At 42.2% G+C, this 25,639-nt stretch overlaps 1 protein-coding gene across 3 annotated transcripts; it reads right to left on the bottom strand.

The window, feature by feature from the left end:
- Positions 1 to 1,327: 1,327 nt before the first annotated feature.
- PAQR6 (progestin and adipoQ receptor family member 6) lies at positions 1,328 to 24,312 on the bottom strand. Of its 3 annotated transcripts, none has more exons than XM_063440269.1 (8): positions 24,187 to 24,312; positions 17,832 to 17,979; positions 8,489 to 8,616; positions 7,513 to 7,718; positions 5,201 to 5,327; positions 4,753 to 4,849; positions 2,811 to 2,955; positions 1,328 to 2,207 (listed from the first exon to the last, which is right to left on the bottom strand). In XM_063440269.1, exons 2-8 carry the CDS (start codon positions 17,880 to 17,882, stop codon positions 1,936 to 1,938), a joined length of 1,026 nt encoding a protein of 341 aa, XP_063296339.1. In that variant the 5' UTR covers positions 17,883 to 17,979; positions 24,187 to 24,312; the 3' UTR covers positions 1,328 to 1,935. The 3 variants fall into 3 exon arrangements, with proteins under 3 accessions (XP_063296339.1, XP_063296341.1, XP_063296340.1); XM_063440271.1 differs by lacking the exon at positions 24,187 to 24,312 and adding an exon at positions 24,010 to 24,080; XM_063440270.1 differs by lacking the exon at positions 24,187 to 24,312 and having other exon boundaries at positions 17,832 to 18,297.
- Positions 24,313 to 25,639: the final 1,327 nt, after the last annotated feature.

Raw genomic sequence — 25,639 nt, 5'->3', positions numbered from 1 at the left:
AGTATTGTTGATTAAAGTGCTAGTACAATAATTTGCAAATAATAAACAATCAAATCATAGTGTAGATAGTTATTACAACCAAAGGTGAATGAAGTAATCTAAATTGGCAACTCACAAATATAGAGCCAAAAGACCACCTGGCTCTAGTGAAAACCGCCTTGGGATCTTTTAAGGGAGATCCACTGCCCTCTTTTGGTCTCCTTCTGGTCTCCTCCACATCCAATTTGCATATAGAGACGAACAGGATAACTCCAGAGATGAGTGAGACGAAATTTATTAAATAAAATAAACAAGAATATAAATATACTTTTTAAAAATCAATTGATAAGAATAAAAAGTCTTTAAATAAGTCCAAAACGCGTTTCGCCATTGATTGGCTTCCTCAGTTGGTATGTTTCTGATGTTGCGTCCTTTTCCTCTTTTATGTGGTCTTGATGATCAAATTGCCGACATCTGTGAAACCGGAAATTCGTTTCGTGGAACGCACGTAAAGCTAGTTGAAACGCATGTTCGTGCGTCGTCATGTGACTCGGCTTTCTACTTCCTTGTTCTTCGTGGAACGCAACGTATGCGTTCCACCTCCAGAGTTCGTACCGATAAATCCGATTACAGATAAAGGGAATATTACATTTATTATCTTCTATACTTGTTTTTTTCTTTTTACAAGTGAGTAGGTTCTTTCTTTCAAGTATTTTTGTTTCTTCTATGCTTTTTTGAAGATCGTTCTCCTTATATCCTTTCTCCAAGAACTGTTCTTTAATTATCTGTGTTTGTCTTAAAAAATCTAGTTTCAACTAGCTTTGCGTGCGTTCCACGAAACGAATTTCCGGTTTCACAGATGTCGGCAATTTGATCATCAAGACCACATAAAAGAGGAAAAGGACGCAGCATGAGAAACATACCAACTGAGGAAGCCAATTAATGGCGAAACGCGTTTTGGACTTATTTAAAGACTTTTTATTCTTATCAATTTTTATATTCTTATCAATAACTCATCTCTGGAGTTATCCTGTTCGTCTCTATATGCAAATCGGATGTGGAGGAGACCAGAAGGAGACCAAAAGAGGGCAGTGGATCTCCCTTAAAAGATCTCAAGGCGGTTTTCACTAGAGCCAGGTGGTCTTTTGGCTCTATATTTGTTAATTGCCAATTTAGATTACTTTATTCACCTTTGGTTGTAATAACTATCTACACTATGATTTGATTGTTTATTATTTGCAGATTATTGTAATAGCACTTTAATCAACAATACTCATCTGTTCAGGTATTTCAGAGCTCCACTTATATTCTGTTCTTATCACGTATTGTACTGTGAAGGTTAAGGGAATCCTTCACTTAAGTGTAGAGCCTGCTTTCACCTAATTGCATTTGTGTGCACTTGATGGTATACACTGTAATTGGGAAGACTGTAGGTGGCCAGGGACCCTCAATTAATGTCAATGTTGTGGAGCATGACTTTACACTTCCACCAGTTAGGAGTGTATAGGTGTCTAATGCTGGATTATCCATCTTTGTTGGGCAGGCAATAAATTATGGAACTGTAGACCAAAAAAAAATAATGGACATTGGATTATCCTTGAGCTTTAACAACATTGACCAACTTGGAAATTCCTTCTCTAAACAGTACTAACAAATCTTCCTTCTGATGTAGCAAAGCTTTAACAAAGTAGTTTGGACAAAGATACTCAGTACTGCTATATACCAGAGCAGATTAATTATTGAGAATACAAAACTAAGACCTCAGGCCTTTCTTATCGAGGTAATATGTATGGAAGACATCTGACCCTGATCCAAAACACCCTCTGCAAAAGACGGAAGAGCACCCTGGGGGGTTAGCTTAGGGAGTCCCCAGAGTGTGGTTGTTAAAACAGATACATACTGGCCGAGCAGGCAGGGTGGGCCTGCTGCTGAGTTCTTGGCCACCCTGCAGCAGTGTCAATGCTCCTTGCATTTGGCGTCTCCAGGGATGTGGCTCTGCAGTATGGAGTCAGCACGTGGGGACCACAGGAGGGTGGCGGTGAAGAAACAGATTAGTATTATGTTTCCGATCACAGACGTGGCGACGACCCCCAGGGTGCTGGAGAGAGAGTCGGCCTGGGAATACATGGTGAGCCAAGCTTCCCGGGAGGAGCGGTCACAGAGTACAGCTTCCAGTTGGAAGTGCGTCCCCAGAACGGCGCAGATGTGGAACAGCTGATGGCTGTGACCTGCAATGGAGTTACAAGAGCCCCATATTACGACATGTGTGGAAGAACACGCTAACATACATAAAGACACATCTACATACACAGATTAATGTTTAAGGAATTTCAGTACATCCGTGATGGTCGATATGGTCTGCTTTTAGACCCTAATCTCCAATTTCCCAGCAGGTAACTTGGAGAGAGAACTATGTCTCAAACTGAGGAAATATCTCTAAGGGTTAGCAGCTAAAGTGTGAATTGTTACGAATCCAAAGTAAATTTCAAAACAGGCCAAAATAGCCAAGCTTAAAACTATTTTTTCGGGCTCATCTAAAATTTAAAATTCACTTTGAATTCATGGCAATTCTTTCTTTAGTGATTAATCCTGTCTATTTCTGCCATCTTGTAGGTCCATAGCGGAATTTGCAAACTCCGTCACAGTGTGACCCCCCGAACGTCATATTACATTCAATGCGATAATAATCTCTGCTCTGAGTTGTCCTATAATTCTGAGGTCAATGTCTATCTATCATGACCAGATGAATAATGCTACATAGGACCTGATGTCACCTATGTTTTAGTTTTTTTCACCTTGAGTGTGATGTCAAAAATCCCTGCACATTTTACCAAAGTAGTCGAATCGTCCGGGAGCCAGGCGTTCGGGCAGATGGGAAGCAAAGAGGAAGCCAGTAAGCAGAGCAAAGATGAGATGATAGATGTGTAGAGGGATAGCCTCGTTCCTTGTGCAGTCTCCACCAAAACAGAAGAAAAGCTGTCAAAAGACATTTAATTAAAATATTGTAAGTTATGTATAAAAATTGTCACATTCACATTGTCAATATGCACCACTTTTGTGAACATGCGCCATTCTCTTATCTATAAAACCACTGTTTATGCATTGCTGTCTTTTTTTGACCTTTTCTGGTGTTCACCAAAAACGATCAATCTTTCTGAAACATATTATTCCTCTTTTAGATGGTTTGCTCCTTTCATTTTCTGATGATTTTACCACTGATTACATTCACAAAACGAAAAAAAAAATAGAAAATAACTAGGAAAAAATGTGGATTTGTAATCCAAATGCTTTTTTTTTTTTTATACATTAAATAAAATGAATATATGGCAAATCATTGCAGAAGATGATGTTCAACAACAGACGGTTTCTACCCTTAATCGTCTATGGCTTAAAGGGACACTATAGTCACCAGAACAACTGCAGCTTATTGAATTTGTTCTGGTGAGTAGAATCATTACCTTCAGGCTTTTTGCTGTAAACACCGTCTTTTCAGAGAAAATGCAGTGTTTACATTACAGCCTAGTGATAACTGTACTGGCCACTCCTCAGATGGCTGTTAGAGATCCTTCCTGGGTCATGGCTGCCTAAAATGCATCCAAACATTCAGTATCTCCTCCATCTGCATGCAGACACTGAACTTTCCTCATAGAGATTAATTGATTCAATGTATCTCTATGAGGAGATGCTGATTGGCCAGGGCTGTGTTTGAATCATGCTGGCTCTGCCCCTGATCTGCCTCCTTGACAGTTTCAGCCAATCCTATGGGGAAGCACTGTGATTGGATCAGGCTACCACTTCTGATGATGTCAGCAGGCAGTGGGCAGGTCAAAAGGAAACAGGCACAAACTAAGCAGCTCCGGACTTTAATTCAAGTAAGATTTTACTATATTTATGGAGGCAAGGGGGGCCAGATGGTGGTTTTAACCCTACAGGGTCAGGAATACATGTTTGTGTTTCTGACCCCATAGTGATCCTTTAATGGTTCTTACAGGATTAGGCCCTGGGGAGTTAGCACAGCTAAACGGACAAGGGCACATGTATGAGTGTGGGGATGGTGCTAGTGATTTGCTGTATGTGTTTAGGGGAGTGGTTATGTGTTTGTAGTGGGGCAGGGATCATCTTACCTCAGTGCCTTTTGGGATTCTGGCCAGCAAACAACTTCCCTCCCACCCACCCTAATTTTATGTTTTTGTTTCGTCACAGCTAGCGGGGAGCGTGTCCTTGCCAACAGGGTTGGGGAGCAGATGGAATGTCAGGAGATGGACAAGGTGGGTCTCAACCTTGCCTGCTCTGTAAGGTAAACTTTTAAGTTACCGAGTAGGACGTGCCCACCGAGCAATAAGCCGGCTGGTGGTAGAGCATTTAAGATGATGGAAATTTTGGTTTGGACGAGTGGGGAGGTGAGACACCAGTGGGTAAAGTTTTTTGGTGCATAGGCACTGGTTAAGTTCGTTGGCAAAGACGGTTATTTAAGTTGGAGGCTTTAGGGCAATACGTGTTAATTTATATGTTAATTATGGTATGTATATATATTTATGTGTTTATTTATATTTGAATTAAAGGAAAAGAATAAAGTTCGGATGAGTCCTACAGTTGTAAGTTTTAATAAATACTGTGGCCTGTTCTATCCAATATTCATTGTCTGTCGTTATTGGGGGGATAAGTGGGGTAGTCTCTGTCTTTTAGTCACACCACATTCCCCGCTACGTACATACATGGAAAGAACGAAATGTTTAAATGTTCATTTCGGATGTTCCATGTCCTACAACTTACCCTATAAAAGAGTGGGATGTTGTCAAACACAAATGGGTGGACAAATGCGGCAGTGCGCAGGACTTTACTAAGGGCAGGCCGCTCCACTTCTAGGAACCTGTAAAAATAAAACAATAATAGAAATACAACCATCTAATCGTGAGATAATCACCGTTGGAGACTATTTGATTAACAGTCACATATTCAATACAGGTAACCGTAAGTTACAGAGAGTAAATATCAGCTCTGGAAAGCAGGCAACTTCATCAAAATTCACACTTCAAATTCTGGGAAAATTGCAAAAAGCATCTGGATAATGCGTAGACATCCAGTAGAGTTACACACAGACACGGTGGAGACCAGTGGAACTGGAAGATGCAAACTGAAGCCAAAGCCAGGGGATGTAGGAAACAGAGACAATGACTGTGTCATGAATTGTGAGGCAATAGGAGAAAAGGGCACTTCTTACCGAGAGTAACAGGACAGGCCGGTGCATATAAAAGTGTTAAAAGCCGCCACAGGGACAAAATAATGATGTAGGGTACTGTTTATCCAGCAATCAGGCATTACATAGGCTCCGTATGTGAAGGCACAGCCTGTGCGGGAAATAAAAGACATGCACAGTGAACATGCGCAGTGTGCAGTGCGCAGAGGCAGTGATATCCCTATACAAATCCCTGATATATAGAGGTAGTGATAGTACTTTATAGATCCCTGGTAAGATCTCACCTAGAGTATTGTGTTCAATTCTATAGAGCAGATCTCCAGGAGGATACAGAGAGGTAGTGATAGTACTTTATAGATCCCTGGTAAGATCTCACCTAGAGTATTGTGTTCAGTTCTATAGAGCAGATCTCCAGGAGGATATAGAGAGGTAGTGATAGTACTTTATAGATCCCTGGTAAGATCTCACATAGAGTATTGTGTTCAGTTCTATAGAGCAGATCTCCAGGAAGATATAGAGAGGTAGTGATAGTACTTTATAGATCCCCGGTAAGATCTCACCTAGAGTATTGTGTTCAGTTCTATAGAGCAGATCTCCAGGAGGATATAGAGAGGTAGTGATAGTACTTTATAGATCCCTGGTAAGATCTCACCTAGAGTATTGTGTTCAGTTCTATAGAGCAGATCTCCAGGAGGATATAGAGAGATAGTGACAGTACTTTATAGATTCCTGGTAAGATCTCACCTAGAGTATTGTGTTCAGTTCTATAGAGCAGATCTCCAGGAGGATATAAAGAGGTAGTGATGGTACTTTATAGATTCCTGGTAAGATCTCACCTAGAGTATTGTGTTCAGTTCTATAGAGCAGATCTCCAGGAGGATATAGAGAGGTAGTGATAGTACTTTATAGATCCCTGGTAAGATCTCACCTAGAGTATTGGGTTCAGTTCTGTAGAGCAGATCTCCAGGAGGATATAGAGAGGTAGTGATAGTACTTTATAGATCCCTGGGAAGATCTCACCTAGAGTATTGTGTTCAGTTCTATAGAGCAGATCTCCAGGAGGATATAGAGAGGTAGTGATAGCACTTTATAGATCCTTGGTAAGATCTCACCTAGAGTATTGTGTTCAGTTCTATAGAGGAGATTCCCCGCAGCTTTGCTACTTTATCTATAACAATATTCTGCTTGGAAACAATGAACTCTTTCCAATGCTGGACTTTGTGACACAAAACCAAAATCATACATGAAAATTCTATTACAGACACAATCTTTGAAATGCTTTTTCAAAGTGCTTAAAGGGAAACTCCAGTGCCAGGAAAACAATCCGTTTTCCTGGCACTGCAGGTTCCCTCTCCCTCCCACCCCTCAAACCCCGGCTGCTGAAGGGGTGAAAACCCCTTCAGTAACTTACCTGAGGCAGCGACGTTGTCCCTCCGCGCCGCTCCTCCTTCTGACTCTGCCGGCCGGTGGGCTAGACTGATCCCGCCCACCGGCCGGGGAGACCTAATGCGCATGCGCGGCAATGCCACGCATGCACATTAGCGCTCCCCATAGGAAAGCATTGAAAATGCATTTCAATGCTTTCCTATGGGGAAATGAGTGACGCTGGAGGTCCTCACACAGCGACGCTCTAGCACAGGTTTCATGTGCTAGGAACCAGGAAGTGCCCTCTAGTGGCTATCTAGTAGACAGCCACTAGAGGTGGAGTTAACCCTTCAAGGTAATTATTGCAGTTTATAAAAAACTGCAATAATTACACTTGCAGGGTAAAGAGTAGTGGGAGTTGGCACCCAGACCACTCCAATGGGCAGAAGGGTCTGGGTGCCTGGAGTGTCCCTTTAATAATGGATTGTAGAAGATTTAGTGCTGGGTTCCGCTGACTAGCTGTGACCTTGAGAAAGCCAGTTTCTGACCTTGAGCATCAGACACACAAATCAAAAAGTTCCCAGACAGCAATGTTTTTTAACAAGCAGCTGTAGTTTCCAATGGCGACATTGTCCAAAGTATAGGAATGGATCTTCTTCCTAGTTCCTACAGGTGGTGAGTTTATGTTGTCATACATATTTAGCAAATTTCCCTGAGCCTGCTTTACAGTTTAGCAGATTTAACCACAAATATGTTACACGAGTTATGTCATGAACGTTTAGATCCCACCTACAAAAATAACGTGGATTTAAACGTTAATTTTAGTTATAACATAATAGAGACATTTCTTTGAAATTTCCCCTATTTGAACAATGTCACATCATTACAATCCCACCCTCTGTGTGTGAAATGATACGGTGAGAACACCTACAAGCCAGGGAATGACTGAGTGTCTACGTAGTGGCATATACCCAAACTGTAGAGGCTCAGGGCTCCATAATCCAAGAAGTAGCAGATGTGGCGGGCATGGGTAGACATGCTACTGAAAGTGTGGGCAACGCTGGACATGAACGGGTACAGGCAGATTAGCATCATGTAGACCAAGAGGGGCCAGTTATACGACTGTCCGAAAAAGTCGAGGCTGTATGAGATCAGCAGGAACCTCCAGAGAAAATACCTTGAGAGACATAAAAAAATAACAGTCAGTGACCAAATCCTCAGGTACTTCCTCCACAAATACATGAATGATATCATAATCATTTCCAAAATACCTCTGATACCCTGGTGTGTGATGCTAATACCTTCCCACCTAGCTCCAGCTTTCTTAGCAGGTGACTGGTACAAAAGACAACCACAAATCGTGCAGAAGGACTCACTCACCCCTGCTTCTCCAGGATCTTGATCTCAAGTGTTATAGGGAAAGGTACAGGGTATAGTTTTGGGATGGCCAGTAGTACAGCTATTTTAAAACCACATTTCATCTCCCAATTATAAGCCTAGAACCTTATTAGTTTCAGAAAAAAATTATTGTGTACCTATTGGTTTTAGAATGAAATATTGATGATATTATATTAAAAGAGGTATTGTGGTGCAATTTGCTTAGGAAGGAGGGATCCCCTTTTTGATACTTCTTTTTTTTACTAAAAATGCTCCAATGTGCATGATCTGTGTGTATACATATGAATGAAGCAGCGCCTAGGAGGGCCTTAAAACATATTCCCTTATTTTGTCAGGATCTGTACGTAACAAACACTAATAATACTATTATCTGCCTTTTAACATGGGAACACATATATTATGGGGTACATATATTATTCCACAATCCATTGGTTGTCATTATATCGACCACAGAAAGATGAACGGACTAAGTTGGCTCTGTTTGGATTCAACGCTATATCAATCTACATATCTGCTATAAAAATCATGAGCAGATGCTTTTGCACTCACCACGTGGGCAGGAAGTGGGTCCATATATTCACAGTTTCGTTGGTCATTTGGAATGAACTAAGCAGACAGTCCAGAGCTGAGCTCTTGGGGTGACGGTAGCCAGACATGATGCCATCTTCCCAAAATACCTGGAGGCAGATATAAGGTGACGTTAAAGAATCTCTAAACTGCTCCCACGATGGGGAGAAGGTAGACATCTCTCTCCTTTACACTAAAGCCATAAAACTACTAAACCAATTCCAGCGTTTACATGGAGTGGTCCAAAAATGGTCTAGGTTATGTTTGTCCATGCTCTTGCCAACAACCACCATAAATTCTCCTCTCTTCTAACAATAGCTTCCCTTATGTTATTGAAGAAAAACTCAGTTGCTTTTTGTTTAACTGGAATAACATTAATCAACTTGCAGCCCCCCCAAAACATCATGTCACTAACAGGGATGAAATCTGTTTTTTTTTTTTTTAAAACTCCTCTTAATTTGAGTCTAGATGTCTGTTTCACGACTAGGAGAAGTCGAGCTAAATTAATATCTCTTTAAGTTGTATTTCAGAAATGGGTGTTAGTGTATTTCTTTCCGGTTAAGCAGTGGGCAGTACTACATTCCATTAGATATTAAAATGTCAGAGAAAGGATTAGACGGAAGGGCCTGTGTTTGTGAAAAGATCATAATACACAGTGATAGTACAAAGATCTACTTATTAACCACTCTCTTTTCACAGATTTAACTAAAACTGGATATTTAAAACCGATGTGCTCTTCTGTAAGGTCTCAGGAAGGCAGAGAAGGTTTGCACACGATGGACAGTGGTGGTGGTGAGTACCTAGAGGGACTTTGCTAGACATACCACCACCTTTGCCGTACATTCTTAAGACAGAATGACAAGAGGGTTTTGTAGGAAACTTCGGAGGCACTCTTCCAGGAAGAATGACGGGTGGATGTTTATTTTGTATTTTGTATGTGATTTTTAGAGCTTCATAAGGAAGAATTTATTGAGTTAATTTGTTCGTTTCGATTTGCTGAGCTTATATACTCAGAGACACTCACACACTTCATTGAGTTACAGGAAGACTCTGCATTCGTTTTAGGATAAACACTACAGGAACGAGACAGTAAACTATGCCCCGGTGAGTGTCTTCCAAGTCCAGCTAAAACACAGTAATTCTCTATGGAAAGAGCACTAAACCTGCACCTCACCATATACTGAACACCAAACCCTGCACCTCACCATATACTGAACACCAAACCCTGCACCTCACCATATACTGAACACCAAACCCTGCACCTCACCATATACTGAACACCAAACCCTGCACCTCACCATATACTGAACACCAAACCCTGCACCTCACCATATACTGAACACCAAACCCTGCACCTCACCATATACTGAACACCAAACCCTGCACCTCACCATATACTGAACACTAAACCTGCACCACACCATATACTGAACACTAAACCTGCACCTCACCATATACTGAACACCAAACCCTGCACCTCACCATGTACTGAACACCAAACCCTGCACCTCACCATATACTGAACACCAAACCCTGCACCTCACCATATACTGAACACCAAACCCTGCACCTCACCATATACTGAACACCGAACCCTGCACCTCACCATATACTGAACACCAAACCCTGCACCTCACCATATACTGAACACTAAACCTGAACCTCACCATATACTGAACACCAAGCCTGCACCTCACCATATACTGAACACCAAACCTGCACCTCACCATATACTGAACACCAAACCTGCACCTCACCATATACTGAACACTAAACCCTGCACCTCACCATATACTGAACACCAAACCCTGCACCTCACCACATACTGAACACTAAACCCTGCACCTCACCATATACTGAACACCAAACCTGCACCTCACCATATACTGAACACCAAACCTGCACCTCACCATATACTGAACACTAAACCCTGCACCTCACCATATACTGAACACCAAACCCTGCACCTCACCACATACTGAACACTAAACCCTGCACCTCACCATATACTGAACACCAAACCCTGCACCTCACCATATACTGAACACCGAACCCTGCACCTCACCATATACTGAACACCAAACCCTGCATCTCACCATATACTGAACACCAAACTCTGCACCTCACCATATACTCAACACCAAACCCTGCACCTCACCATATACTGAACACTAAACCCTGCACCTCACCATATACTGAACACCAAACCTGCACCTCACCATATACTGAACACTAAACCTGCACCTCACCATATACTGAACACTAAACCTGCACCTCACCATATACTGAACACCAAACCCTGCACCTCACCATATACTAAACACTAAACCCTGCACCTCACCATATACTGAACACTAAACCCTGCACCTCACCATATACTGAACACCAAACCCTGCATCTCACCATATACTGAACACCAAACCCTGCATCTCACAATATACTGAACACCAAACCCTGCACCTCACCATATACTGAACACTAAACCTGCACCTCACCATATAGTGAACACTAAACCCTGCACCTCACCAAATACTGAACACCAAACCCTGCACCTCACCATATACTGAACACTAAACCCTGCACCTCACCATATACTGAACACTAAACCCTGCACCTCACCATATACTGAACACCAAACCCTGCATCTCACCATATACTGAACACCAAACCCTGCATCTCACCATATACTGAACACCAAACCCTGCACCTCACCATATACTGAACACTAAACCTGCACCTCACCATATACTGAACACCAAACCCTGCACCTCACCATATACTAAACACCGAACCCTGCACCTCACCATATACTGAACACCAAACCCTGCACCTCACCATATACTGAACACCAAACCCTGCACCTCACCATATACTGAACACTAAACCTGCACCTCACCATATACTGAACACTAAACCCTGCACCTCACCATATACTGAACACCAAACCCTGCACCTCACCATATACTGAACACCAAACCCTGCATCTCACCATATACTGAACACCAAACCCTGCATCTCACCATATACTGAACACCAAACCCTGCACCTCACCATATACTGAACACTAAACCTGCACCTCACCATATACTGAACACTAAACCCTGCACCTCACCATATACTGAACACCAAACCCTGCACCTCACCATATACTGAACACTAAACCCTGCACCTCACCATATACTGAACACTAAACCCTGCACCTCACCATATACTGAACACCAAACCCTGCATCTCACCATATACTGAACACCAAACCCTGCATCTCACCATATACTGAACACCAAACCCTGCACCTCACCATATACTGAACACTAAACCTGCACCTCACCATATACTGAACACCAAACCCTGCACCTCACCATATACTAAACACCGAACCCTGCACCTCACCATATACTGAACACCAAACCCTGCATCTCACCATATACTGAACACTAAACCCTGCACCTCACCATATACTGAACACCAAACCCTGCACCTCACCATATACTGAACACTAAACCCTGCACCTCACCATGTACTGAACACCAAACCCTGCACCTCACCATATACTGAACACTAAACCCTGCACCTCACCATATACTGAACACTAAACCTGCACCTCACCATATACTGAACACCAAACCCTGCACCTCACCATATACTAAACACCGAACCCTGCACCTCACCATATACTGAACACTAAACCCTGCACCTCACCATATACTGAACACTAAACCCTGCACCTCACCATATACTGAACACTAAACCTGCACCTCACCATATACTGAACACTAAACCTGCACCTCACCATATACTGAACACTAAACCTGCACCTCACCATGTACTGAACACCGAACCCTGCACCTCACCATATACTGAACACTAAACCTGCACCTCACCATATACTCAACACCAAACCTGCACCTCACCATATACTGAACACCAAACCTGAACTTCACCATATACTAAACACCAAACTCTGCACCTCACCATATACTGAACACTAAACCCTGCACCTCACCATATACTGAACACTAAACCCTGCACCTCACCATATACTAAACACCGAACCCTGCACCTCACCATATACTGAACACCAAACCCTGCACCTCACCATATACTGAACACCAAACCCTGCACCTCACCATATACTAAGCACCGAACCCTGCACCTCACCATATACTGAACACTAAACCTGCACCTCACCATATACTCAACACCAAACCTGCACCTCACCATATACTCAACACCAAACCTGCACCTCACCATATACTGAACACCAAACCCTGCACCTCACCATATACTGAACACTAAACCTGAACCTCACCATATACTGAACACCAAACCTGCACCTCACCATATACTCAACACCAAACCTGCACCTCACCATATACTCAACACCAAACCTGCACCTCACCATATACTCAACACCAAACCCTGCACCTTACCATATACTGAACACTAAACCTGAACCTCCCCATATACTGAACACCAAACCCTGCACCTCACCATATACTGAACACTAAACCCTGCACCTCACCATATACTGAACACTAAACCAGCACCTCACCATATACTGAACACTAAACCCTGCACCTCACCATATACTGAACACTAAACCCTGCACCTCACCATATACTGAACACCAAACCCTGCACCTCACCATATACTGAACACTAAACCCTGCACCTCACCATATACTGAACACCAAACCCTGCACCTCACCATATACTGAACACTAAACCCTGCACCTCACCATATACTGAACACTAAACCTGCACCTCACCATATACTGAACACCAAACCCTGCACCTCACCATATACTAAACACCGAACCCTGCACCTCACCATATACTGAACACTAAACCCTGCACCTCACCATATACTGAACACTAAACCCTGCACCTCACCATATACTGAACACTAAACCTGCACCTCACCATATACTGAACACTAAACCTGCACCTCACCATATACTGAACACTAAACCTGCACCTCACCATGTACTGAACACCGAACCCTGCACCTCACCATATACTGAACACCAAACTCTGCACCTCACCATATACTGAACACTAAACCCTGCACCTCACCATATACTGAACACTAAACCTGCACCTCACCATATACTGAACACTAAACCTGCACCTCACCATATACTCAACACCAAACCTGCACCTCACCATATACTGAACACCAAACCTGAACTTCACCATATACTGAACACCAAACTCTGCACCTCACCATATACTGAACACTAAACCCTGCACCTCACCATATACTGAACACTAAACCCTGCACCTCACCATATACTAAACACCGAACCCTGCACCTCACCATATACTGAACACCAAACCCTGCACCTCACCATATACTGAACACCAAACCCTGCACCTCACCATATACTAAACACCAAACCCTGCACCTCACCATATACTGAACACTAAACCTGAACCTCACCATATACTGAACACCAAACCCTGCACCTCACCATATACTGAACACTAAACCTGAACCTCACCATATACTGAACACCAAACCCTGCACCTCACCATATACTGAACACTAAACCTGAACCTCGCAATATACTGATCACCAAACCATGCACCTCACCATATACTGAACACTAAACCTGCACCTCACCATGTACTAAACCCCGAACCCTGCACCTCACCATATACTGAAAATTAAACTCTGCAACTCACCATATACTGAACATTAAACCTGAACCTCACCATATACTGAACACCAAAGAGCGACAACACACCTTCCATACCCTGCACCAAGAACAACACACCTTCCATACCCTGCACAAAGAACAACACACCTTCCATACCGTGCACAAAGAACAACACACCTTCCATACCCTGCACCAAGAACAACACACCTTCCATACCCTGCACCAAGAACAACACACCTTCCATACCCTGCACAAAGAACAACACACCTTCCATACCCTGCACCAAGAACAACACACCTTCCATACCCTGCACAAAGAACAACACACCTTCCATACCCTGCACAAAGAACAACACATCTTCCATACCCTGCACCAAGAACAACACACCTTCCATACCCTGCACAAAGAGCGACAACACACCTTCCACACCCTGCACAAAGAACAACACACCTTCCATACCCTGCACAAAGAACAACACACCTTCCATACCGTGCACAAAGAACAACACACCTTCCATACCCTGCACCAAGAACAACACACCTTCCATACCCTGCACAAAGAACAACACACCTTCCATACCCTGCACAAAGAACAACACACCTTCCATACCGTGCCCAAAGAACAACACACCTTCCATACCCTGCACCAAGAACAACACACCTTCCATACCCTGCACCAAGAACAACACACCTTCCATACCCTGCACCAAGAACAACACACCTTCCATACCCTGCACAAAGAACAACACACCTTCCATACCCTGCACAAAGAACAACACACCTTCCATACCCTGCACAAAGAACAACACACCTTCCATACCGTGCACAAAGAACAACACACCTTCCATACCCTGCACCAAGAACAACACACCTTCCATACCCTGCACCAAGAACAACACACCTTCCATACCCTGCACCAAGAACAACACACCTTCCATACCCTGCACAAAGAACAACACACCTTCCATACCCTGCACAAAGAACAACACACCTTCCATACCCTGCACCAAGAACAACACACCTTCCATACCGTGCACAAAGAGCGACAACACACCTTCCATACCGTGCACAAAGAACAACACACCTTCCACACCCTGCACAAAGAACAACACACCTTCCATACCGTGCACAAAGAGCGACAACACACCTTCCACACCGTGCACAAAGATCAACAACACACCTTCCGCACCCTGCGTGAAAAACAACAACACACCTTCTGCACCCTGCGTGAAAAACAACAACACACCTTTCTCACCCTGCACAAAAAAATGCCAATACACCTTCCACATTTAAACACCAAATATAAATCCTATACTTGCATGCAACATTGATACCATCACCACCCAGCAGGGATGCCACTGAATGTGGGGTTAAGAAATTGTGAGCAATAAAATAAAAAAATTCTGATTTGCGCATTTTGTGCAACCAATCAGCTGCCTCTAAACTGGAGCAACAGACTTCAAACACAAGATTTTAACTTTTCCATTAGAAACTATAAACATTAATGCTAACAATAGAACAGACACAAATTACAACATTCTATTTCCTGTTCTTGCAAAATCAAAATGTACATCCCAAACACTCTTCAATTCCTCTATTCCTAGTATCTACTACTCGTTCTATATCACTATTAGCATTTACTGCTTCCCCTGGAAGGCTATTCCCGGTATCTACTACTATTTCTATATCACTATTAGCATTTACTGCTTCCTCTGGTATCTACTACTCTTTCTATATCACCATTAGCATTTACTGCTTCCCCTGGAAGGCTATTCCCGGTATCTACTACTCTTTCTATATCACCATTAGCATTTACTGCTTCCCCTGGAAAGCTATTCCCGGTATCTACTACTCTTTCTATGTCACCATTAGCATTTACTGCTTCCCCTGGAAGGCTATTCCCGGTATCTACTACTCTTTCTATATCACTATTAGCATTTACTGCTTCCCCTGGAAGGCTATTCCCGGTAGCTACTACTCTTTCTATATCACTATTAGCATTTACTGCTTCCCCTGGAAGGCTATTCCCGTTATCTACTACTCTTTCTATATCACTATTAGCATTTACTGCTTCCCCTGGAAGGCTATTCCCGGTATCTACTACTCTTTCTATATCATTGTTGGCGTGCACTGCTTCTACTGGAAGGCTATTCCAGGTATCTACTACCCTTTCTATATTGCTAGTGTGTACTGCTTCCACTGATAGGCAATTCCAGGTATCTACTACCCTTTCTGTAAAATGGTGTTTTTTGCTTTGACTTACTATGAAACAGGTTTGAGTAATATAAATCTCACGCATTGCTATTGCTCCCTGATTGGCTGCCAATATTAGCAGTTGTTTACATTTCGGAAGCGCGATATTGATTCACCTCCCAGTCATTCAGTTTTTAACTTGCAGCTAGCAGGAGATCAGGTTTTTAGGGAAGGCCATCACGGGTATCGTCTCTTCTCATGTCACTATTAGACTTTACAACTTCTACTGAAAGGTATTCCTGGTATCTACTACTATACATTGCTGTTAGCTGTGCTGACAATGTTAGTCTTTACTGCTTCCACTGAAAGGCTATTCCAGGTAACTACAACTCTTTCAATAATATTATTAGCATTTACTGCATCTACTGGAAGGCTATTCCATTTATCTACTACCCTTTTAATATTATTATTATTATTATATATCATGGTTAGCCTTAACTGCATCCCCTGGAAGGCTATTCCATTTATCTACTACCCTTTTAATATTATTATTATTATTATATATCACGGTTAGCCTTAACTGCATCCCCTGGAAGGCTATTCCATTTATCTACTACCCTTTTAATATTATTATTATTATATATCACGGTTAGCCTTAACTGCATCCCCTGGAAGGCTTTTCCAGGTATATACTACACTTTCATTATCACTATCAGTCTTTACTGCCTCCGCTGAAGGCTATTCTAGGTATCTACTACATTTTTATTATTATTGTCCGTTTTTACTGCCTCCACTGGAAGGTTATGCTTAGTATATACTACCCTTCGCTGTTAGCATCCATCTATATAGGATTTCTCCAAGAGGATGTATAACAGTCAGTAAAAGTCACCTCTACTAGAGGATGTCCCTGATGGTAAAGGTCCCGCCCCAAAAAATAAATAAATAAAATTTATTGGGTATTTTTTTATTATGATTTAGACTTGTTCACAATTGAGATTTATACAGTTCAATCAAAAGCGATAGGTGTGCGCCAATACATTTTTCCCATACCAGGAATGACAACAAGCCCCCTTCCCGCGACACCCAACAGACCCCCGTCCAAGGTTCCTTCCTGGGCTATGAGCTGTGACCTTGGCCGAAGTTCAGCTGAGCGGCCCCGGGTGCAGGCAGTAGCTAATTGGATATTTTTTAATCTTGATTTATCGAGACAGGATTTGTGATCCAGGCTTGAGATATTTGGGTTTTCTTTTTCACAGAAAAGGATACATTTTCATACCCATAATAACCATCCTATATTAACAAATACCTAGTAGAACGAGAAGTCGTTTTATTTTTCCTTTGAGGTTTCTGGACACAGTACACACTGTTTGCGGCTGAATTTCAGCACAGAGATTTCGGACATGTTGCTTAATGAACATGATGAAGTGAATCAAAGAATGGAGAGGCTTACAGAACAACCACAAAGACTTACCCTGGGCATTTGATGGACGCTGAAAACTTGGGGTAATTTGATCGTTAGCATCTTGAGCACAGGTGTGGTATTCTAACTTCGGAGACGATCGGGGCCTTGCGCCCTCAAACCCCCAAACAAGTGTCTCTGTCCCCACCAAACATCCGTCCTAAAACACAGATGAAAAGAAAGAGGAAATAAGGCACGCAGTGCAAGGTGACCACAAACCGAATCTCGGCATGAGGGATCGAGAGACGAGGACTCAGGAAACCGAGCACACACAGAGAGGACACTGCAAAAAAAAAATCAAAAAATTCTTTAGCCTCCCCTTCACTTTTACAAATATTATTTCCTTTACGCTTCGCACTGTCAGGAGCAAATATGTATTCCAGATGTTTTTGCCAATCTGACATCTACACGTTGCAGTCTAATCTGATGCAGTTCAGTAAATTTGGGGAAGTGCCAGGAGAGGCTTGCGGTGGGAAACGCTTGCAGCTGTATTTAGAAAACAACCCTAAACACGGGCTTTGGAAAGATGGCATCACCGAGAGAGAGGCTTTAAGTATAGGGATTTCTAAGACCAACAGTAGCTTTAACTATGTGTGGGTGTGAATACACGTCCTCCAGTAAAAGTCCCCAAAGACAAGTTTTTAGCTACCCTGGCAAAAACTGTGTGGACTACACCTTCTCTATCAGTTTTTCAACATTCTTCTCCAGCCTATTAAACTGTCCACATACACCGCTTGCTCCATCAATTAGGCCGGTAGAAAAACAGTAAACAGCCAAGATCTGTGCAAGAGAATCGGCATATCTCAGGGTACCTACCTTCATTCACTACCTCTCTATAGCCTCCTGGAGATCTCCTCTATAGAACTGAACACAATACTCTAGGTGAGATCTTACCAGGAATCTATAAAGTACTATCACTACCTCTCTATATCCTCCTAGAGATCTGCTCTATAGAACTGAACACAATACTCTAGGTGAGATCTTACCAGGGATCTATAAAGTGCTATCACTACATCTCTATATCCTCCTGGAGATCTGCTATATAGAACTGAACACAATACTCTAGGTGAGATCTTACCAGGGATCTATAAAGTACTATCACTACCTCTCTGTATCCTCCTGGAGATCTGCTCTATAGAACTGAACACAATACTCTAGGTGAGATCTTACCAGGGATCTATAAAGTACCATCACTACCTCTCTATATCCTCCTGGAGATCTGCTCTATAGAACTGAACACAATACTCTAGGTGAGATCTTACCAGGGATCTATAAAGTACTATCACTACCTCTCTATATCCTCCTGGAGATCTGCTCTATAGAACTAAACACAATACTCTAGGTGAGATCTTACCAGGGATATATAAAGTACTATCACTACCTCTCTATATCCTCCTGGAGATCTGCTCTATAGGACTGAACACAATACTCTAGGTGAGATCTTACCAGGGATCTATAAAGTACTATCACTACCTCTCTATGTCCTCCTGGAGATCTGCTCTATAGAACTGAACACAATACTCTAGGTGAGATCTTACCGGGGATCTATAAAGTGCTATCACTACCTCTCTATATCCTCCTGGAGATCTGCTCTATAGAACTGAACACAATACTCTAGGTGAGATCTTACCAGGGATCTATAAAGTACTATCACTACCTCTCTATATCCTCCTAGAGATCTGCTCTATAGAACTGAACACAATACTCTAGGTGAGATCTTACCAGGGATCTATAAAGTACTATCACTACCTCTCTATGTCCTCCTGGAGATCTGCTCTATAGAACTGAACACAATACTCTAGGTGAGATCTTACCAGGGATCTATAAAGTACTATCACTACCTCTCTATATCCTCCTGGAGATCTGCTCTATAGAACTGAATAAAATACTCTAGGTGAGATCTTACCGGGGATCTATAAAGTACTATCACTACCTCTCTATATCCTCCTGGAGATCTGCTCTATAGAACTGAACACAATACTCTAGGTGAGATCTTACCAGGGATCTATAAAGTACTATCACTACCTCTCTGTATCCTTCTGGAGATCTGCTCTATAGAACTGAACACAATACTCTAGGTGAGATCTTACCAGGGATCTATAAAGTGCTATCACTACCTCTATATATCCTCCTGGAGATCTGCTCTATAGAACTGAACACAATACTCTAGGTGAGATCTTACCAGGGATCTATAAAGTACTATCACTACCTCTCTATATCCTCCTGGAGATCTGCTCTATAGAAATGAACACAATACTCTAGGTGAGATCTAACCAGGGATCTATAAAGTACTATCACTACCTCTCTATATCCTCCTGGAGATCTGCTCTATAGAACTGAACACAATACTCTAGGTGAGATCTTACCAGGGATCTATAAAGTACTATCACTGCCTCTCTATATCATCCTGGAGATCTGCTCTATAGAAATGAACACAATACTCTAGGTGAGATCTAACCAGGGATCTATAAAGTACTATCACTGCCTCTCTATATCATCCTGGAGATCTGCTCTATAGAACTGAACACAATACTCTAGGTGAGATCTTACCAGGGATCTATAAAGTACTATCACTACCTCTCTATATCCTCCTGGAGATCTGCTCTATAGAACTGAACACAATACTCTAGGTGAGATCTTACCAGGGATCTATAAAGTACATTCACTACCTCTCTATATGCCCCTGGAGATCTGCTCTATAGAACTGAACACAATACTCTAGGTGAGATCTTACCAGGGATCTATAAAGTACATTTACTACCTCTCTATATGCCCCTGGAGATCTCCTCTATAGAACTGAACACAATACTCTAGGTGAGATCTTACCAGGGATCTATAAAGTACTATCACTACCTCTCTATATCCTGGAGATCTGCTCTATAGAACTGAACACAATACTCTAGGTGAGATCTTACCAGGGATCTATAAAGTACTATCACTACCTCTCTGTATCCTCCTGGAGATCTGCTCTATAGAACTGAACACAGGTGAGATCTTACCAGGGATCTATAAAGTACTATCACTACCTCTCTATATCCTCCTGGAGATCTGCTCTATAGAACTGAACACAATACTCTAGGTGAGATCTTACCAGGGATCTATAAAGTACTATCACTACCTCTCTATGTCCTCCTGGAGATCTGCTCTATAGAACTGAACACAATACTCTAGGTGAGATATTACCAGGGATCTATAAAGTACTATCACTACCTCTCTATATCCTCCTGGAGATCTGCTCTATAGAACTGAACACAATACTCTAGGTGAGATCTTACCGGGGATCTATAAAGTGCTCTCACTACCTCTCTATATCCTCCTGGAGATCTGCTCTATAGAACTGAACCCAATACTCTAGGTGAGATCTTACCAGGGATCTATAAAGTACTATCACTACCTCTCTATATCCGCCTGGAGATCTGCTCTATAGAACTGAATACAATACTCTAGGTGATATCTTACCGGGGATCTATAAAGTACTATCACTACCTCTCTGTATCCTCCTGGAGATCTACTCTATAGAACTGAATACAATACTCTAGGTGAGATCTTACCAGGGATCTATAAAGTACTATCACTACCTCTCTATATCCTCCTGGAGATCTGCTCTATAGAACTGAACACAATACTCTAGGTGAGATCTTACCAGGGATCTATAAAGTACTATCACTACCTCTCTATATCCTCCTGGAGATCGGCTCTATAGAACTGAACACAATACTCTAGGTGAGATCTTACCAGGCATCTATAAAGTACTATCACTACCTCTCTATATCCTCCTGGAGATCTGCTCTATAGAACTGAACACAATAATCTAGGTGAGATCTTACCAGGGATCTATAAAGTACTAGCACTACCTCTCTATATCCTCCTGGAGATCTGCTCTATAGAACTGAACACAATACTCTAGGTGAGATCTTACCAGGGATCTATAAAGTACTATCACTACCTCTCTATATCCTCCTGGAGATCTGCTCTATAGAACTGAACACAATACTCTAGGTGAGACTTTAAGGGAGTGCTCCAAGAAGGGACACCACCGCAGAGTTACGCCAGATTGTATGTGGTGCTGCATTGCAAGGCACAGCTATCACAGCCAATGAGCTCACGCTCCCTACACATGTTCAATTAAACTGAGCACCGGGCGCAGTGTGTGTGGGAGATAGAAAGAGCCATACAAGGGGGTGATGGACTTGACGGATCCATACAATGGAGCCTCTGGGATTGAATGAGACACATAAAGAGAACAGATGCACACTTCCCAACATGTCAAATATGGGGAAAAAATGGCCACTTTAGATTGTGTCAGTGAGGGAATAGCTGGGGAGCACTGCTTTAAGATTTGCTGTGGAGCTCTGTTTCAGATACCCCAAAAATATGGGGCTCCTAGAAAAGAGGAATATTAGGACAGAAAAGAGGGAATGATTTGGGCCCAAAATAGGGACTGTACCTCTTAAACTGAGACACTTGGTAGGTATGCATATTAAGAGCGGCACCCAACACAGAGGGTAATATAAAAAGATACATGGAGGGTGTGGAGCAGGCCACCTAAGGCTGAGATGGGGAGAGACATCATAGGTGGATATGGGACTTGTGTGATAGACATCGCTATAACACATTAAAATAAAATACAAAACATTTACATTTCCCATTTTGTAATAAATAAAGAGAAGTCATTTTGGTTGGGTGGCATGAAGGCCTGGCTAAACCAGGAATTGGAGGAAATTCTCCCTCAGGCCGCAACATTGGTATATGATTATCCAGCCCGAAACAAGCGTTTAGAGCTGGCTACTGTCAATTCTGTGCATATCTCTCTTTTCCTATACAAAGAGTTGCATTCATTGGCTGAGAGTTGTCACCGATGCTCTCAAATGCCAACAAGATCAACTTCCGACTGACCACTAGAGGACCCTCTTGTAAAACACTGTTTAGGTTACCGAGCCCCCTTGCCTCCCTTTAAATAGGTATTTTACGTACCTTTAAATCAGCGTCACGCTGGTCTCGCTGTGACTGGCCCCACCTCTTTCCACCTCAGTGGCTGAGATCATAAAATTTGTTAATCTCAGCCAATTCAATGCTTCCCGATAGGAAAGCATTGAGAGGCTATTGCGCATGCGCAACAAAACACTACGCCGCGCCAATCAGCATCTCCTTATAGAGGTGCATTAAATCATTGCATTTCCATGGGGAGCGTTCAGCGTCTCCATGCAGAGCGTGGACATGCTAAACCTAGGTGCAGCACTGACCCAGGAAGCACCACTGGTAGCCGTCTGAGTGACAGAGTATAAGTTTCCGTAGACAGCAATTTAAAAACTACACGGTTTACAGTAAAAAGCCTGCAGGGACAGGCTATAGACACCACAACTACTACATTAAGCAGTACATTTTCTGGGGACTTTAGTGTCCCTTTAAATATGCGATTCCTACATTCTCTGTGTGCTGTATATTGTCTGTCACATGATCTAGAAAATCTTGGCAACTGTGCTCTGCAGAAAAGGTTTTTTTCAAGCACACTGACATTAATCACACAACGATGATAACACTGCAGACATAGTGGGTGGTATTTAAACATCTTAGACATTGAGCCTTAATATGCATTTTAATGATTGGGGTGTGGATGTAAACCGCTGCTGTTTCTGAAAAAGGCAAAGAGAAACTAAAGCCTTTTCTATTTCAAATAAACAATTTTTGGGAACGTTCATTGGGTTTACAAATGGCAATGGGGAGGGCGATGTTTAGGTAATGGGGTTTATTTATTGAACTGGGATTTGGGGAGAAATAATCATTGCAAATCAGAGGCCGCAATAGCGACGCTAGGGGGGAAACGAAAAAAGAAAAGTTGATTTTTTTTTTTCTTCAAAATGGATCATTTAACCCCAAATCAGCAAATCCTGTCCCAATTCTCAAAAATCTCAGTCAAATGAATAACAATATAATCATCAGTGTTGGTCAGACATCAGTCAACGCGTGGCACATTTCCCAGATTTGGCCAATTATGTCGCCTGTGACATCATTTTCACCTGTTGACCTGATATATCAAACACAGAAGGAATGTGGAAAAATCCTGACAGCTGTAATGTGGCCACTGCATATTATAGCTATCCGTGCAAGCATGCATCAGCCAGTAGCCTTTAAAGCAGGTTTTGCATGCTGAACTATTAGATTGCAAGCTCTGCAGGCATGGGCACTTTACCTCTTTCATTCTGATGCTTCGCTGGTAAAAGCTACAACGACAGATTAATAACGTGCTCCCTTAACACAATGGTAACAAGTAGAAGTGACAGATAGATAGACAACGCCATGGAATGAAAGGACAGTTAGCCGTGGAACACGAGGTGAACGCGCCAGATGTCCCCTGACCGCGACTGACCTGGTCCTACAAGTTTCCGCTTTCATGGGTACCTCTTCCACCCCTGGGCTGTCCTGGGCAATGCTTGCATTTAAAAATGAGACCGGTTTGCTGGGTAGATCTGCTTACAGTCCATAGCTTCTCACAGAATTCTTTCGCTGGGCTTTGGACCACGGCCAGATCCACCCCCCTCTCCTTCTCCTCTCTGCTCTCACTCCAAGCTCCCATTGGCCAGATACACCCAGTCAGCAGATCCGATTCTATAATACGGTCCTTTGTACTGCCCCATAATGGCCCCAGCTTCTATCCCCAGCCCTATGCCCCTAGCACACACCCACCATTGTAAGCCCCAACTGCATCATATTCCCGTTTCTTTGAATGGCTTTTGGTATAAAGTAACACACAGTACACTCAAGCTTCTATGGCTCATCTAAATCCTATTCCACAGGACACAAACAAATACCCCTCTTGTTTCTTGTAGCTAACAGATAGGGTACAAAAGTATTCCCCACACTGTCTGCAGGTTTAATACGATAAAAATCAATGCATTGAGGGTTGGCCAGGGTATGTACGTTTTGTGACAGAAAAACATAATAAAGAAATGAAACAGTGTACATAAATAAACAGCAACTCTTAACCCCTTAAGGACACATGACATGTGTGACATGGCATGATTCCCTTTTATTCCAGAAATTTGGTCCTTAAGGGGTTAAACAATACGAAATTTACTGCCCGTGTTGTTTTAATTTATTGTTGTACTATGAATTTTAATTACCTGTCAGTGATTTCATTTTAATCTAATTTTTTATTTGATTCATAATTTAAGCTAGGTTGCATCTGAATAGGGGATTTATTCACTAAACAGTGACATTAATTAAATAAACAGTGCAGACTAGATGCGCCAAATGACTTATCTGCCGTCACATTCTATGTTTCTATTGGTGAGAGGCTAACCATTTGCATAATTCAGACCTATATATGTGAACGCAGCACAAATCGCTGTTTAGTGAATAATCCCCTAATATTTTTGAACAATGTGGGGTCTAACACTCTGGTTGTTCTGGACTGTGGCCCTCTCCAGACTCTGTCTTATTTCCACAATTTCCCCTGTGTATCTTTACACTGACAGAATTATTTACTAAATTAAGAATTCAAGTTAATTTAACATTTGAGGCTATAGTAGCTGGATGTAAAGCATTGCTGACATACAAAGGTATTTACCAAAATGAGAATTTTCTTGAATTTAGTAAATAACCCTTTAAAAAAAAAAAAAAAAATTCCTCTCAGCTACTTTGACCGTAAATTTTAAACTCACTTTTGAATCCACTTTGAATTCTCACATTAGTAATTAACCCTGTTAATTTAGGTCTTGAAAGAGTGAAACGTGTTTGGGTTAAATTCAAGGCTGTTGGGAAATTTCAGCTCCATTTATTTCCTGTTTGGGACAGAAAACGCTCATATAAACATTTCACTG

The sequence above is a fragment of the Pelobates fuscus genome, chromosome 13, assembly GCF_036172605.1.
Source record: "Pelobates fuscus isolate aPelFus1 chromosome 13, aPelFus1.pri, whole genome shotgun sequence".
NCBI lineage: Eukaryota > Metazoa > Chordata > Amphibia > Anura > Pelobatidae > Pelobates > Pelobates fuscus.
This window is presented reverse-complemented; position numbering and strand designations above follow the sequence as displayed.

Coding starts and splice junctions, on each gene's coding strand:
- PAQR6 (XM_063440269.1), bottom strand. CDS start 17,882: ATGCTAACGATCAAATTACCCCAAGTTTTCAGCGTCCATCAAATGCCC. Junction 4,850..5,200: donor GGCCTGTCCTGTTACTCTCG/GTAAGAAGTGCC, acceptor TTATTTTTACAG/GTTCCTAGAAGTGGAGCGGC. Junction 2,208..2,810: donor CGGACGATTCGACTACTTTG/GTAAAATGTGCA, acceptor ACTCCATTGCAG/GTCACAGCCATCAGCTGTTC.